Source organism: Acipenser ruthenus, chromosome 1, assembly GCF_902713425.1.
Source record: "Acipenser ruthenus chromosome 1, fAciRut3.2 maternal haplotype, whole genome shotgun sequence".
NCBI classification, from domain to species: domain Eukaryota; kingdom Metazoa; phylum Chordata; class Actinopteri; order Acipenseriformes; family Acipenseridae; genus Acipenser; species Acipenser ruthenus.
The window spans coordinates 37,776,912-37,795,416 of record NC_081189.1 but is presented as its reverse complement, the minus strand read 5'-3'; the positions used below and the strand labels follow the sequence as shown (position 1 = coordinate 37,795,416).

Here is an 18,505-nt window from a genome sequence, read left to right as displayed (position 1 = left end):
TTCTTCTTTGTATGAGGACTTTCTAAGTAGTTTAACATTTGACCCATAGCTCAGACATAATAACGTTTTCAACTGAAAATATATTCCATCCCATCATGAAAGAAACATCAGCTACAAAAGCTCAAATTCCAGATGTAACAAATCATTTTGCAACACATTTCACACTTCTCAAGGAATGTTGTAAAATAATAATACAAAAAAAATTCTTCTTCAACTGATTGTCCCTATATTGGGCTTTCAGTGCCACGAATTTACAGCTCAAGTACTTTTTTTTATTTACTGCCATTAACCTCTAGCCTTCTTGTTAAGAAACAAAAAAACAGAAACAAGAACCTATACTCCATATTACTTTATAATAAAAGACAGTTTGTGCATATACAGCACTAAAGATTACAGCAAAGCTTTCTTAAAATTGGGTTACGACCTTATTAGAAAATAAGCATGGGCATCTTGCATGTAAAACAAATCTGCAGACTTCCTATTCTGCTTAATTTTAATATTTCAGTTAATACTCCTGAGCTACATGTCCTCACTTAAACCTTTAAGTATTCTGTTGCTGGGTGTGTGTGCACCACCATTCTGCAGTGATGTTTTTATACCTTTCCAGTCACGACCAGGCAATAACTCACAGCCCCGGGGAGCTGGTGTGTGTGTCAGCCTCTGCACTGCATACGGCAACCATTTTATGTGTGCCCTTGAATGACTTTCCTTTGTGCAGGGGTACATGTCCATTTTTTCTTTTTCTTTTTTTTTAATAAAAAGGAAAACTCATCAAACATGTCTCTGCTGGAACATAACAAATGTATTATAGTAAAAACTTCCTCGTCAGCATATCTGTGTCCTATTTTATTTCCCTTCCATATATTCATAACGTTTGTAACATTATGTATTTTGTTGGCAGTTGTCCACTCAGCACAGAGATATTAATCTATGCACATCTTTGTATCCCATAGGTACAGCAACAGGAAACTCATTTGTCTTTCTCCTTCCTATTTTTGTTATTTTTTATTTGCAGCAGTTACTCAGTTTACAGACACATGCATATGGCACTGTGGCAGGGCGGAAGCCCATCTTGTAAATAGTGTGTCTATGGGTAAATAAAGATTGGGTATTTTGAATGTAAGTTTGGCAGGGATGGAGTTTATTCCACCCCTGCCAGAACTCACGGGTAGAATGTGGCCATTCCCTAATAAGATAATTGAGTGCTAATTTGTCAATAGCCACATGTATAGAAGGAAGCTAAATCCTTTGTTTGATGGAGACATTTGGAAGGAGTGGGATCCAAAAGTCCAGTGAAGGCACTGCTCAGCCTGGACAAGCGGAAGCATTCATTGGAAGTGTGTATTATTTTGTTTTAACCTTTTAATTTAGCCCTTGTGCCTTGTTTATTTTGTTCCTGTGTTTTTGCTTGTTTGCGTGTCAAAAAATGTGCACAACTGTTGTTTAACTGCAGCTTCCTGGCTCTGAATCTCCTTCCTGATGCTATCCTACTACAGACAGACACAGTGTATGTAGATACATCACTGACTTGTATCACAAGGGACTACCTAGAATATCAAATATATTTGTATTTTTTTGTTTTCAAAGCCTGTTTTATGGATGTTATGCAATTTTATCTAGAAAATGAAGAGGTACAACTGAATGCACTTTAACAGTATCACTTTTCAGAGAAATACACACCAGATTTGTTGTCATTTGAGTTTGTACTGTGACAGGCTGTCTCTTGCATTTCCTATTGTGACAGACTTGTTTTGTGCAGATTTTTGTTGTCTGTGAATAAGGTCCTCCTCTGATTAACACTGATTGGTCTAGCAGTTTTTCTTTGGCTGATTCATTTGACATCTGAACTGAACAACAGTAAAACTACACTATTACATTTTTCTACCAGCCCATTTAACAAAAACTTTGGAAACTTTAAGATAGTTCAACAGTAATATATATATATATATATGAACATATCATGTCATGAACATGCATTTACCCTTGTATAGGTATAACAGGCAGTGTTGTGTGATACACTGCTATTATGGATTCTGTCCTGTCCCCTGTTGGTGAGACTAAAATCTTTAAAACCACAGATGCAAAGGAGCCTGGCTCATTTGCATTCTGGTCTAGATGCTCGCTTGCGTGTTCACGTCCAGCCTCTGCCCTGTTACATTGGTGCCAGGACCTGGATCTCATAATTTGGCTGTAGCCGATCACTGAGGTTAAAGGGGGGGAAGAGTGTAACAGGCAGTGTAGTGTGATACACTGTCGTTATAGATTCTGTCCTTTCCCCTGTCGGTGAGATGAGATGAGGTTAAAAGCGCTGAAACCACAGATGCAAACGAGCCCGTCTATTTTGCATTGTGGTTTAGACGCTCGCTTGTGGCGTGTGGGGTTGCCGGTTGGCGTCCAGCCTCCGCCCTGTTACATAGGATAGGAGATGCTTCATCATGTTTGTTTTTGAAGATATTCTTCCTGTATTTATAGTGTGTGTGTGTGTTTTTATTATTAGAAAACTAGAGAAATGTTATGCCCCATTTCGTTTTTTCAAATGGCAATAAATGAGCCTGGAAATATAATAAAATAAAATATAATGTTTTCACAGGAGGAAATCTGTTCTTTGCTATTCATGGGTGATAAGAGAATCTGGCCTTTCATAATATAGGACAACTTATCAGATAGTGCACTATTATATTCATTATTTTTCTATCTTAATTTTACAAAAACAGTTCAATCCTCCCTTGTTTCCCATTTCTATTTCTTCTGTGTTTAACAGCTACCTGAATCTATTTTTTCTTGTTGCGTTCTTTGACATCTTCTTTGTCATGTCATGTCCTACCTGGCTTTCCTACCTTCCCTGTCAATCTTGTTTTCTCCTATAGACATTCAATCAGACAATTACTGTATACTCAATTGGACAGTAGACCTGTCTGGTTTCTGACATGCTTAAATTTTTAGCTAGTATTTCATCAATGATTTGCTGAATTAAGCAAAGTTACAGTATGCATCATAAAGCGGCCCTGTCTGATGATAATATATATATATATATATAATTGAGTTTTCTGTATAATGCACACAGAAGGTACACATAGAATACATATTACTATTGGCTACATCACTCATGTTCTCTTCTGGTTTAATTCAATTTAATAATCGAAATACACCCTCTTCCTTTAAATTCAAATGATTCAAACAAATTGCATACCCTGTCATGTCTTTTTTTATTCTATTTGAAAACAACATACAGCATTTATCATACATTAGACATTGGTCTGTAATCTTAAGGTCTATAAGTTTTCTGCTTGCTCATACCACTGCCACTGGCTCATACCAGTTTAGATCACAGAAACAGGGTGACATCAGATATAACATTAATGGAAGGTGGTATCCTTTATTATGATAAAAATAACCTAAACAACTTGTAGAACCACTTTGAAACATCTTCACATTGACATCCGAGGCCATCATGTAAATGTGTCCCAGAAAAGGTCAAATATATGTGCATAGTAGCACCCAGAATACTCTTTAGTAAAAGTTAAGTTGGTTTGCAATTGCATTTAAACATCACATTTATTGTGACTAATTACTTGAGACTCACAGAGCATACAGAAAACTGAATGAAACTTAAGTTTATGCCGTTGCCAAAGCTATACTTAATGCTATGCTATTCCCTATCCTGATTGGACTTACTTTGCATAATCAAAGCTAGTTCAGGCTTTAGTCAGAATTAAATAACATACTCACAAGAATTCTTCACATCTATACAAACAACACACAACAATAAAATACAACTGTCAAGATTAAAAGAAAAAAAAAAACACAATGGAAATTTAACAATACTTACAACCATACCGTTTAGCGACACCCAGCAATCTGGAGGAAAATCCTGGAGTAGCGGCACTAGGAACTGGAGACAACCATCCCAGTGGCAAAGAAGAAGCATCATACTAATGAGATTAAATATTCTTACCACAGCACTTGCCAGGTCATAGGTCATATGGAAGATCTAAAAAGAGAGTAGAAAAGAACACATTACATCTTTGCAAAAAAATAAAACGTATTAAGCATGCAAATATCGATTCCACTGTAAAAGCACAAAACATATGCCTTTTTTAAAATGATTTAGTATAAAGTATGAAAAACCACCCAACTTGATTTAAAAGCACTGTACTGAAGAAGATATGTATGTATGAAGTATTCAGGTTATTTAGGTAGTTCAAAAGAATATGTTCCACAGTCTTAAACATTTTCTCTTCACAAGAATAAATGTCATACATATAAGCCTCATTACATACTGACTTAAAACATAACATACTTTGTAGCGAGAGGGATTTATTCAATTGATCTAAACTGCAACAGATCTAAATCCAGATGCCAGTTAAATCATTAAAAAAGGGCATCATTTTGGATCTGAATGAGGAGGGGTAAAAAAGTAGTGAGAGCTAAATCATAGTTTGTCAGTTTAGTGTTTTTGACACTTTGGCTTTATAGTCAAACTACCATGAGGAGTTGTTGCCACATTAACAAAATACTGTTGATGGGTGTTGCCTGTCTGATGACACTGTGAAATCACCTTTAGACCTTGGCTGAAATATAGAAGATATAGTTATAGTAACAATCTACTGTACAGTACATTGCATGGTGCAGGCCTGTACAGTATGCAATGAGTTTTATGGATATGACTTCAGAAATCAGCTAATGCAATGCAAAATCAGTTTTGTGATGCTTTTGTTCAGCCAGTGACAAACAGTAGCTGCTGCACCAATCTCTTTTCGCAATTAAAGGAAGTTTTAAGTTGTGTCTAGATCTAGATTGTATTGTGAACATTTATAATGCAGGTAAGAAGAAACTATGAGTAGTTGTCATTTTATATTGAAACCAGGTATTGATGCTACGAAACAGTCCCTTGTTTTTTAAACACAATGATGTCTCGTGCCCATGCTTGCTAATAATAGCTGGGTGTTTCCCCTCATTGAAAAGTAAGTGCAGTAGCAGAGAAGAGGTTGTCTCCATCAAGATCTCTTTTAATGTGTCAACTACTGGTTGTCCCTGTCCATTTTCGATTTTAGCTTGAGCCATTTCAGAATCCTGCATACCCCTGTACACCCCTTTCATTTTTAGAAGACCGCTTTAGTGCTGCTGTGAAATTTAAGTACACAATTCATATCTGAAAATAACTGGTAGCAGTGTTTGACTTCAATTCATGTATACTGGTACACAAGCTGACATCCTGAAACACTGCTGAACACAAAAAACAATAGCACACAGAGGGTTAATACATTATCAAATAGAAGGCATGTACTTCCTAAATAATCTGAATTTTCTTCATAAAAATGTTACACATTCACAGCAGCTCTGTAATACAAGCATTCTTACAAAGGAACGGTATTTATTATTAGAAGAATGATAAACACTGATATATGGTGCACTGTTGAGCAATACGTAAGGCAGGGGGTAAATGTTGTTTTGAAAGTTGTTTATAATTACACAGGCACAGTCTGTTTAAATAAAATATTCTTATTTCCGAGACGATGAAATTGTTCGGGCGATTGTAACAGCAGCATGTTCTGTGTGTTGCTCATCAGCTACACTGCTGTTTAAAAATGTTTTCCTCTTTAACGCACACTACTGATCCACATGCATGATGTCACAGTAATCAATGGCTGTGCTAACAATGAAAATAGAGGTAGCACGCTATGACTGCCGCTCTACTATTCCAGAAAAAAAATCCCTTGACCCTGTCGTTTTTTATTTTGACAAGGGTTTACAACAAACTTCTAAGTGTTGCAGCAGTGGGTGTAATTTTATGGTAATTAAGGAGGGGTTGTGCTAATATTTCATATAGAATGCATCATAAGAGCCTACCAATAATTAAACATGCATTCCATTAAAAAGGGTGTTTACGTGACTTCATGTCACGGCTGGTAAGCGAGATATGAAAACTTTTGGGTATTAAGGACATCGGTTTATCACCCTTAAAGCTGATTCCCCCTCTTCTCTTTGGGTTCTCCCCATCCAAGCTGCTGTATGGGAGGAAAACCCAGGGCGTACTGGATCTAGTCAAGGAGATGTGGGAGGATCAGAAAAGCAATTTAAGACTAAAGGAAAGTGGGCTCAGGACAACTTGCGGCAGGCTCAGCACAGACAAGAAGACCGAGAGGCCCGACTGTACACATTTCAGCCGGGAGATAAAGTGCTTCTATTGCTCCCCAGTTCAGATTCGAAACTCCTGGCAAAGTGGCAAGGACCCTTTGAGTTCACAGGCCGGGTCAGAGTGGTGGACTATGAAATCCACCAACCAGAATGCTGGAGGGAAACACATATTTATCACGTAAACCTCCTGAAGGCCTGGCTGCAGAGGGAGGCATTGCTAATTATGCCAGCCAATGGCATCACATATCTGGTGCCTGATCTCTCTGCTTTGATGAAAACTGACACTCTGTAGATTGGGGCCAATCTGAAGTCAAAACAGAGACATCCGGCCCAGGATTTGGTGGCGGCCTTTCCTGATGTGTTCTTTCCTGTCCTGGGGCGCACTAACGTAGCTCACCACCATACTGAGACTGGGAAATGCTCAAAATGAGAATAGTAGAAGCATCCCAGAGTGACTGGAACAGTCCAGTCGTGTTAGTTGACAAGCCGGATGGATCGACTCAGTTTTGCATTGACTTTCGAAAGGTCTATGAAAAATTTACATTTTATTCATACCAGATGCTGGAAAGATTTTTCCCGAGGAGTCTCGGGAAAGAACTGTGTTTTTTGACTCCCTTCGGGTTATACCAGTTCACCACACTGCCTTTCGGGTTTCATGGAGTTTCATGGAGCTCCAGCCACTTCCCAGCGGATGATGCAGCCCCATCAGCAATACACTGTTGCCTACATAGATGATGTGGTCATTCACAGCATGGATTGGTAGAATCATCTGCTTAGGGTAGCAGCTGTGTTGCAATCCTTGGGGGAGGCAAGACTCACTACTAACCTGAAGGGGTGTGCAATTGGGAAGAGTGAGTCAGAGTATTTGGGATATCGATTGGGGAGGGCAGACAAATCAGACCGCTGATTGCAAAGGTTCAGGCCTTGGCTGATTGTCTGGTCCCCAAGACTAAAACCCAGGTGTGCTTCTTCTTGGGCTTAGTTGCCTATTATAGGAAGTTTATCCCAAACTTCACCTCGATAGCCGTCCCCTTGATGGACCTAACACGGAAGGGTGCCCCAAATACAGTCCGGTGGACGGAGCCGTGCTGGACGGCATTTTTGACCATGAAGACCAAGCTGTGCAGCAAATAATAACAAAGGATACACCCATATCTGATTGTGCATTTCTCATCCATTCATTTGTTTTTTTGATTATTACATTTTAATAAAAAACAGTATGGCAAATAATCAACCTATTTATGTGTATTCAATTATTTTTTAAATTACATAAATGTATGTAGCTTATACGTAACTGTAGCTGTGGTGAAATCCATACCGGTGGGTTCAATACCTGGCGGGCAAGGTACCTTGAGCAAGGTACTTTACCTAGATTGCTCCAGTAATAACCCAACTGTATAAATGGGTAATTGTATGTAAAAATAACGTGATATCTTGTAACAATTGTAAGTCGCCCTGGATAAGGGCATCGGCTAAGAAATAAATAATAATAATAATAATAATAATAATAATAATAATAATAATAATAATAATAATAATACCAACATATTACTGCAAAGGATTTTGTAAGAATACATAATTTAATAAGAATACATTTAAAGTATATGATGTTACTATACTCATAACCAACCGATATTTTGTACCTGTTGCAAAAATAATGTATCTTGGGTAACCTAATCAGTCAGCAAAACATGCTCAACATACTAGCACTGTGCTGTTGCTGCATTATCTACATGGATGCTGATGCAACTGCTGATGATTTGGGGCGGCCCTTGTGCAGTGCCATGACACACATTGCATGTGATTGTAAGCTGGGATGTTCCCTTGTTTTCCTGGAAAGCATACTGCAATCAGACACCTGCTGTGTCTCAAAACCAAGACTATCAAGGGAGAACTGGGGCAGATGGCTACCCTACAATTAGAAGTGAACCTTACAGTTGGTTCTATAGCTTGCACAGTGCCTTGGGATGCCTGACATGAAAGGTGGTGTAGAAGTATTATGATTATTATCAACCCATTTGTGAATAAGGTACTGTTCACTGGCTGCTGTGGAAGTGCAGTACAGCTTTAGGTAATACAACTGTGGGATGAAGGACATAAAGCACTTATGGAAAATATTCAGCCTATATAATTGCCTGCATCGGTCCGCCTTTTGTGCTGAGTTGAGAAGCACTAAATACTGATTGCTCCTTGTTGATCCTCCTTCCCTTATATCTGGAGACAAAACACTGTGTAAAAAGTACATTATTAAAGGAACTTCTCATGGGGTTTTATTATGGGAAGTAAACTGAATGGCAGTAGCATTAGACACAGTATTCAAAGACTGCAATATACAGTGCCTTGCGAAAGTATTCGGCCTCCTTGAACTTTGCGACCTTTTGCCACATTTCAGGCTTCAAACATAAAGATATGAAACTGTAATTTTTTGTGAAGAATCAACAACAAGTGGGACACAATCATGAAGTGGAACGAAATTTATTGGATATTTCAAACTTTTTTAACAAATAAAAAACTGAAAAATTGGGCGTGCAAAATTATTCAGCCCCCTTAAGTTAATACTTTGTAGCGCCACCTTTTGCTGCGATTACAGCTGTAAGTCGCTTGGGGTATGTCTCTATCAGTTTTGCACATCGAGAGACTGAAATTTTTGCCCATTCCTCCTTGCAAAACAGCTCGAGCTCAGTGAGGTTGGATGGAGAGCATTTGTGAACAGCAGTTTTCAGTTCTTTCCACAGATTCTCGATTGGATTCAGGTCTGGACTTTGACTTGGCCATTCTAACACCTGGATATGTTTATTTGTGAACCATTCCATTGTAGATTTTGCTTTATGTTTTGGATCATTGTCTTGTTGGAAGACAAATCTCCGTCCCAGTCGCAGGTCTTTTGCAGACTCCATCAGGTTTTCTTCCAGAATGGTCCTGTATTTGGCTCCATCCATCTTCCCATCAATTTTAACCATCTTCCCTGTCCCTGCTGAAGAAAAGCAGGCCCAAACCATGATGCTGCCACCACCATGTTTGACAGTGGGGATGGTGTGTTCAGGGTGATGAGCTGTGTTGCTTTTACGCCAAACATAACGTTTTGCATTGTTGCCAAAAAGTTCGATTTTGGTTTCATCTGACCAGAGCACCTTCTTCCACATGTTTGGTGTGTCTCCCAGGTGGCTTGTGGCAAACTGTAAACAACACTTTTTATGGATATCTTTAAGAAATGGCTTTCTTCTTGCCACTCTTCCATAAAGGCCAGATTTGTGCAGTATACGACTGATTGTTGTCCTATGGACAGAGTCTCCCACCTCAGCTGTAGATCTCTGCAGTTCATCCAGAGTGATCATGGGCCTCTTGGCTGCATCTCTGATCAGTCTTCTCCTTGTATGAGCTGAAAGTTTAGAGGGACGGCCAGGTCTTGGTAGATTTGCAGTGGTCTGATACTCCTTCCATTTCAATATTATCGCTTGCACAGTGCTCCTTGGGATGTTTAAAGCTTGGGAAATCTTTTTGTATCCAAATCCGGCTTTAAACTTCTCCACAACAGTATCTCGGACCTGCCTGGTGTGTTCCTTGTTCTTCATGATGCTCTCTGCGCTTTAAACGGACCTCTGAGACTATCACAGTGCAGGTGCATTTATACGGAGACTTGATTACACACAGGTGGATTCTATTTATCATCATTAGTCATTTAGGTCAACATTGGATCATTCAGAGATCCTCACTGAACTTCTGGAGAGAGTTTGCTGCACTGAAAGTAAAGGGGCTGAATAATTTTGCACGCCCAATTTTTCAGTTTTTTATTTGTTAAAAAAGTTTGAAATATCCAATAAATTTCGTTCCACTTCATGATTGTGTCCCACTTGTTGTTGATTCTTCACAAAAAATTACAGTTTCATATCTTTATGTTTGAAGCCTGAAATGTGGCAAAAGGTCGCAAAGTTCAAGGAGGCCGAATACTTTCGCAAGGCACTGTAACTATACTGTATACAGATAATAAAAGAGCTCTTTTTAGCAAAACTGCAAATTATTAGTTTTGAGCCTGTTATTCTAGCAGTAACTAAAATTGTACTTTTTGCAACACTGATTTAGTGGTAGAACGTGTTGCTGTTCTATATGACTTTGTTGTGGTTGTGGTTACTATAAACTTAAATGATAGTAACCACAAAGACTAATTCTGCTTTGTTCAACTGCTATGGGATTTTAATTAGTTGGAGGTACTGTAGTGAGATCTTGATGTTTGTGTGTATGTGTGGGTAGCTGTTATTTCCTACACATTGCAATGAATCTTCTTCTCGCTGCTAATCAGTTAATAATGCTGACATCAGCATTACACACATACTTACCTCTCGACTGCTGAACTTGATTTAATTGAATGGTAAGACGTTCGTCTTTGAACTGTATGGTTTGTGGTTCACCTCCAGCTCTTGCTTTTCCATTCAATTCAGTGGGCTAAGATGCCAATTCATTACACCATCTGTGGGTTCTTCAGACATATGTCTATAAAGATTGAGCTCGCTTGCTATGTCACCTCATAAGCGGCAAAATGCCAACAATTACATTGTCTTCCCTAATGTCTGCTGTTGCTAACTACCAAGTTTCATTTCTGTACAACAGATAAATCCCCTTTATGTCTGTGAACTGGTGACTTTGAGAAAGGATCATCTATAGGAAAATAATATTTCTATTACTTTTTCAAATCATTTTGTTATCTATTATATTATTAAGCATGCAAGACAATGTAAATAATTGTATATAGCCTATAGAGTGCCATTGTGCAATATAGTACTTCCCATTTAAAAATCAATAGAACCCAAAAGCTTACTGAAACTACAAAACAGGAAGGCCCTTAAAAGGGGATTTATTACTCTATCCTCAATTTAAAACTAATGGCTAAAATCTACTTTTCTGTTTTATTGGACACTGTCACATTTGTACAGTTATTTGACCATACAAACTGAAAGCACTAATGAGCATTCATTGAGGGCATGTGATTGAAATTACCCTCAGTGTGCAAAACATTTCTAATAGATAACTGCCACAATAAATTATAGAATTCATAAAAGTTGCCGAAGGGTGAAAGCCAGATGAATCGTAAATAAAATATATTTGCCTAAAAATATTGCCTCCCCAACATATGTGAGAGACTGACGACATACCTAATTAAAGAAGAAATCAAGTACTGGACTACAGTTTATTACTGTCATCTGCAATACTAAAATGTCACTATCCAGTATGGACAGTAATAAACTTGCTGATAGCATGGAATAATGTTGCAAAATGTTACACATAACCTCTGTGCTTCAATGCATCCTATAAAATACTGCCCTGTAAAAATACTAATCCTTATTTTACCATTATAGGCAGAAACAATACTTTTACTGCCATTGCACACGTAATAAACAACACTCTCTGAAAAAGAAAGAATACAGTATCCATGCATATAAAACTGATTTTAGATGCACTGCAGAGAAATGTTATATACAATTTGTAAAAATAATAAATAACTTATTCACCCTGAAGAAGTCCTTCACATTTAATATTTATCAGGGAATCTCAAGTTACATAACGATCCATTCATGTTTAAGATGTCTGATTTTTTTTGAATGTGGCACCGTGGTTACCATATCTAAATATATAAAGTTAATATGCACTGTTTTTTTCAGAGAACATCATTTTACTGTAGATTCAAAGCCACATCATGCTGGTCTGTGTGAACAGTAGAAGATAACTGCTGTTAAGAAACATCCAATGAAGTGCTTATTTACTGTGCCAGTCATAAAACAGTGGTAACTTAAATCTGATAAATCAATTTTGAAAGAAATCTTGCAGGGATAATGCACCCAAATTAACACCTAAGTCAATATCCAAAGCAATGTCGATTATGAGATCCTGAGCTGTATTTATGGGTAAAATGTAGACTAATGCCACCTCCATCCCCCCAGGTGGTTAGTGTGAGATTTAGTAACAAGGAGGGGCTGGCATACTTGTCTTGGCTATCAGTTGCAGCATTCCATTTAATATTTTAATAGCGTCTGGTGTTAATTCTGCAGGTCCAGACTGAACTATTTTACCAACTATGTCCATCTGGTGGCCTTTCCTGTCAAAAGCATACTGAACTGCAGAGCCAAGTTTGGTAAAAACACAGATAAGTACTTGCAGTTTAGAATATACATTTGTTTCATTCACCTTTGACAGCTGTGTGACCACCAGCCAACCCCTCACATATTACACTAACATTTGCTGCCTCTCTAATCCAAAAACCTTCACTACAACGTGTATGTGAGTTAAAACAAAAGACACGATTCATTCAGAATGTACTGATTACTCATGTCCTAAAATAACATGCAGGTGTCTGTGATTTTCCATTGGTATAATACTGCACAGTGTAATAGGTAGGCAGTGCTCAACCAGTAATGCTGAGAATACTGCTGAGTAAACACTGGCAGAAAAACACACTGAGTTTACAAATGGAGATTAGCAACATTAATCCTGAGGTGCAAGTGTCTGTGATGGATTACCAGTTTTACCCAGCAGTGCAGCAATCAGTGTGCAGGTGTCTGTGATTGACCGCACCTGGTTTGTCCTCTGGAGATTTTTTTAGCAAACATTGAGAGATACAGTATTGTTTATTTCAGATCGGCTCTGTCTGATAATCTTGTTTTAACAGTATATATATATATATATATATATAACTTACACAGATGTAATTTTTAATAGATTTTTGACAGTAGGGGAAAATGGTGTGCTAACAAGGGATGAGCCTTGATGGGCCGAATGGCCTTTTCTCGTTCTCAAACTTGTCTTATGTTCTTTTGTGACTGTTACTGTACTGGTTGGCTAAATTATTCTGTACAAAAGACAAATATCTGTACAAATATCTTAATTTAGATATTTTGGTAATACTTTGAAGTAAATTATGACAGGGTAAGTTCAGCAGCTCATTTTAAGTTATCCTTTAAAAGATAACAATGAAAATGTCTTGTTATATAATGCACAACCTTTCTGATACATCTAAGTGCTAAAATAGAAACATTACTAAGGCAGCTGCTGTGCCTGCCCAACCAGGGAGACATCATAATGACAATGAAAACATAAGCCAACTTTGAAAAAACACCATTCTATTATTCTTTCTAACATAGAGAATGAAGTATGCATGTGTATTCATGTTATTCGTGTTATTTATAAATATATATATATATATATATATATATATATATATATATATATATATATATAAATACATGATAGAATCTTTGTATTGTATTTTATTTTTCTGTACAGTAGATATTCCCCCCAGATGAAAACAATATTGCAGAGTAGACGAAGAGGAGACAGCAGATCATACCAGCAGAAAAAAAGTAGGAGGGATACACCAAGTGAAAGTAAAACTTGTACAAAATGATAGTGGCTTATGGGGTTATGTTAATGAGATGTAAGAATATTTGGTTTAGAATTAAATCTAGTATATTTGCCACTCAATGAACACTGGGTATGGCCAATTGGTATATTTTACAATGTTCTGTGTGTTTATATAGAGCTAAATAGATGAACAATCCATAAATACTGCAGCTGCTTCCACTGCATTTTACTCTAGAGCACATGCTTCAGTATCTAACTTTGCGTGCAATGCCCGAGAAGCTAAGAGCCTGAGAAAGGCAGAAACAGCCTGACTCTCACGAGACTGTGCCCTGAAACTGCAAGGCTGATTGGCTGCCTGCATCCCTGCCTCTGAACCTCAAGTAAATGGGGAGGAGTACATTTAAGAGATGCCAACAAGCTATATAACACAAATCCAACTGGACCACTACTGGAGTGGAGTTACTGCATTTGTTTAATGCTTGATTTAAAATCCTAGTCCTTTGGCACAGAATTATTTTTTATTTGTTCACAAATCTTCTTCCAGAGTAAAGATGAGAGTGCTTTGAAAGAGAACAGATAGATACTGTGAACAAACACATTAAGAGGCTTTTGACAGGACCAGGAATATGTTATATACAGTCTACAGCAGGACAGAAAAGCAATCCTATTTAAAAATGAAAGGATTCAATACGTTATATATATAATATCAGACTTGTATGCTTTTAAAACCAGTAAGCTATTAGCATCATTCCATTCAAATCTTGTGACAATTTTACCTTTCAACTTTGCCAGTAAAGCTCAACATGTATATGGACAGAGAGCATATTGGGCACACACAGTTGAAAGTCACATGGTTTGACTGTAATGAAGAAGGCGGTTCAGGGCTGGCACTTAGCATTTCCCAGACAAGCTGAAGGCCAGATAATAATAATAATAATAATAATAATAATAATAATAATAATAATAATAATAATAATAATAATAATAATAAATATAACTATAATATAGATAAATAATAATAAATAATAACTAAATATTAGAGCAACAGACCTCGAACCAGTCAAAATGATTGCAAACACCTAAACAAAGAAAATGCAAAAAAGAAATAAAAATGACATTTGAACCTGCATAATCTTTAACTATTAACAACATGGCTCCAAACAACCCTCAAATTACTTTCAGTCCTTCCCTCTCTTGAATATATCCCAGAAGAACACTAACATCACATTGCATTCACCACAACCTGTTTTAAAAACACACGCAAGACAAAACTGAAGATTTGTGGAAACATCCTTTTCCAGAATATAGAATGCAAAGATGCACAGTATCCCAAAAAACATTTGCAATGACAATTAAACAGGCATTACAGAAAAAAATAAATAACTGCATTCTTCTTTGTTCACTACATGCTATTTGTATTTTGTTAAAGTTCTACAGAATGATTTTCTAATTTTAATCACTCTATGTTAACTATGTTAAGGGCTTGTAACCAGAAGGTCCCCGGTTCAAATCCCGGCTCACTCACTGACTCACTGTATGACCCAGAGCAAGTCACTTAACCTCCTTGTGCTCTGTCTTTCGGGTGAGACGTTGTTGTAAGTGACTCTGCAGCTGATGCATAGTTCACACAGCCTAGTCTTTGTAAGTTGCCTTGGATAAAGGCGTCTGCTAAATAAACTAATAATAATAATTTATACGTCATGGCTTTGGAAGCATAGCTTCACATGAAATACTTTATCAAGATAACAAAAAAAGGGCATCTAAATCATTCTTTTACAATGACCTTGGATAGTCCTTACTAGCTGTACATGGCTAATTGTGATTTGTACAGTAGCTATGACTGACGTATTGGTTTAGAAAAGTAACCTGATGCTTCAAGCCCTTTGTATTTCATCCTGTTTATAAGTGCAGTAAAACACCTGTCCAATGCAAGTCACCCATCACCACTGAGTAGGCTGAATAAAACAAAGGAAGCAGCTTTCATGGGAGCAGCTGATCTGGAAACACCAATAAACTGGTGAGATTATTAGATCATTGGTGTTTTGCAGTTCTGTGGTACTGATACTTTTAAAGAATAGGTTCTTAGAGAGTTACAACCACATTTACATAAATACTGTACATTAATATATAAATATAAATGTATATCACTTCTGAGAGGTGAACAACAATACAGACCACTTTGTTAGAAAACAGTATGGTACATGTAAAGGTACCGTAAGACATTTACTAGAAATAAGCTACCAAAAGATACCTTTAACACCTATATTATTTAAAAATACTGGTACCAGTAAAATGCTGCAGTATATCTTAGCTCTACATACATGATTTATACAATAAATACATTTAGAATAATGTTAAGGTACATAGACATTCATTCATTAAGATTAAAAAAATTAAATGCATATCATTGTAAAAGAAGCTGTTTAAAATTTGACTTTTTAATATGGAAAATAGAAACAAGGAAGCTTGGACCACTTAAATTGCATTTGGAATTCTGAGTAATTCTGAGTTCAACTAAACTGTAGCCTCAAAAAAATGCTTGAAGACCGTGGGAATAAGGTGGAGACCAAGAGGAAAACACGAAAAGCTATAGGGCTGCAAAAAGGAGACTTTGGAGCAAGCTGCCAGGCAAGCTGAGAAGCAGCCAGCGTAAGAGCAAGATTAAAGGCCATTGAGTACTGCAAGCCAGGATGGTTCTGATAAAAGACCTCAGGTGGCCTGATATTATTATCCAAACACGTGGGATATTCATAGACCAGCAGCTGTTTCAATAACAGTAACCAGTGCTGATTCTTTCAGATACTCCTTACATGCATAACTTGCTACTGGAGAATCATTCCATTAGAATTGAAATATAATAATGTTAAACTACATTATTCTGCAATAACTAACTGTACTTCCTCCTGCATGTGTATTATTACAATAATAATAACTATTATTATTATTATTAGGAGTAGTCGTAGTCGTAGTATTGGCTATATTTTTTGTTTGTTTGTTTGTTTGACAAAATGGCTTTTCAAGCTAGGTCTGCATAATCTATATTCAGTAATGTTTTAAATGTAAAACTTAATACCGACTACAGTAACTAATGAATATGGGGTTATTATTTTATTATTATTTGTATTGTGTTTTTTTTTTTATTTCTAAATTTAGTGTAATGAAATATATCTAATATATCACATTACAACTTTTTTGTTTAACATTTGAAACAAGTATATGGGTTATTTGGCTAAGAAATATTTAGATGTTAGCTGCATAACCCTATTTAAAACAATAAACACTCCTAAGTGCAGAACATGTACTGTTTTCTAATATTTTCTACTAAGGCACCAATTTTATTTTGTTCTCCCCCAATCTAAATGAGCATTTCCTCTGGTATTTATGGTTAATGCAATGCAGTACTGTGAATTGCTTTTAATTACAAGTGTTTCAACACCAATTACTGTATCAGATTCCCCTCAGTGACTGTATAGGCACCGGCATCAGGAAATGACGTTAATAAACCTGCAATGGCCTCACGATGGCAATACTACATTCAGCCTTTATACAGTATGAATGTAACATAATTAACAACATAAACTGTGCATGCAATACTGTTGATTTTAATAAAAGCTTATGTTAACTCCTCAATGATTCTCAGTTTGAATTTGTGGGCAGTCAATAGTAATAACATTTTCTAAAAAATGTTTTAAATCACACATTGTTTGGACCATTTTCTCACCATAAAGGGAATGAATAGAAGAGGCTTGATAATCATAATTTGCTGTCTGCACACTAAAGAGTTCATACTGGTATAAAATGGAACAGATACACACAAAATGACAGTGCTTTCATTTCAGCTTGTTTCAGAGAATTTATGGCTGCCTTTCAAAATCCAAAAAAATGTTTTCTTCTCACAAGCACTGGAATGTCTCAGGTCGATATATGGAAACAAAAAACCCTGGGGAGGGGTTAACCAAGTGTGTTTAGTAGCATGTGGCACCACACAGGCTCTTGGTCAAGTGAAGGCTTAATTTTAAAAATAGGCCAGATTAATGTAATCTCTTTACTTATCTAACTACAATAGCTGAACCAAAGTTAGTCTTGTAATTATCTGCTACACATTCACAAAAACATTATTAGGTAATGCCTAACATGGTTGAGTCTTAGAGCCATGCATGTGCATTTATATTATTATATAATTTATAAGCAAAATGGTTAAACTGATTTTAAGATGATACTTCTTTTCACGCATATGAAAAGTGCTTTAAACATGCTTCGTCAGTCCCTGGCTTACTGTTCTGACTTGTAAAATGGTTAATGATTTTTCCTATTTTTAAGCCATTAAATATTTAAGAGAAATATTCAAACATGATATACACAAAGTATATCGCCTGTTAAGACAAAGAATCTGAAGTGGTTACAGTAGTTACTAAGAGGCGCTGAAGTGACCGTGGAAAGTCTGCTGCAGTGATCAAAGTATAAGCCTCCCGGTTGTCTAAGTGCTGAGTGTGTAACCTTCAGCCAGAAGGTGGTTCTATTGCTTAGCATAAATTGCTTATTTCACATCCCCACTGCTCTTCTTCTAGCAAGAGCGTATGCTGCTTTAACTGTTTCTAAAACACGTATCCAGTACAACAATATGCATGCTGTTTTTATGTTTATTATGTGTCTCTAACTAATAATTAAAAAGATGTAACGCTTCTGTGCCCCAGTGTACAATTGCACAGTAAAATGTGCTTTCTTTCTGTTAAAATATGACATTAATCCATGCTGTCTACCAGCTTTCAAAACTGTAGTCTTCAAAATGTTGACAACTCAAGTTTGCCTACATAGTCCAGATTTTCACATTTACTCTCACCCCCTCAGTGTACAGTGTTCAGATTTGACTATCCCTGACATCACCAATAAGGAATAGTCAAGGCTTTTCAGATTTATTTGTATTTATTAGTTTTAACTTTACTGGTCCATCAGAAATCTTATTTTCTGTTACTCACAGTGTGTAACTTATAATAGACATGGTGGTGGGTGTGTTTGC

The 18,505-nt window shown here is 36.8% G+C and overlaps 1 protein-coding gene across 1 annotated transcript in view; it reads right to left on the bottom strand.

The window, feature by feature from the left end:
• The window catches only part of LOC117420698 (potassium/sodium hyperpolarization-activated cyclic nucleotide-gated channel 1-like), a 78,189-nt gene that overhangs the window by 46,689 nt on the left and 12,995 nt on the right, over nt 1–18,505 (bottom strand). The window contains exon 3 of the mRNA XM_059024774.1: nt 3,830–3,991. Within this exon, the coding sequence (XP_058880757.1) occupies nt 3,830–3,991 (162 nt within the window). The remainder of the gene's footprint in view (nt 1–3,829; nt 3,992–18,505) is intronic.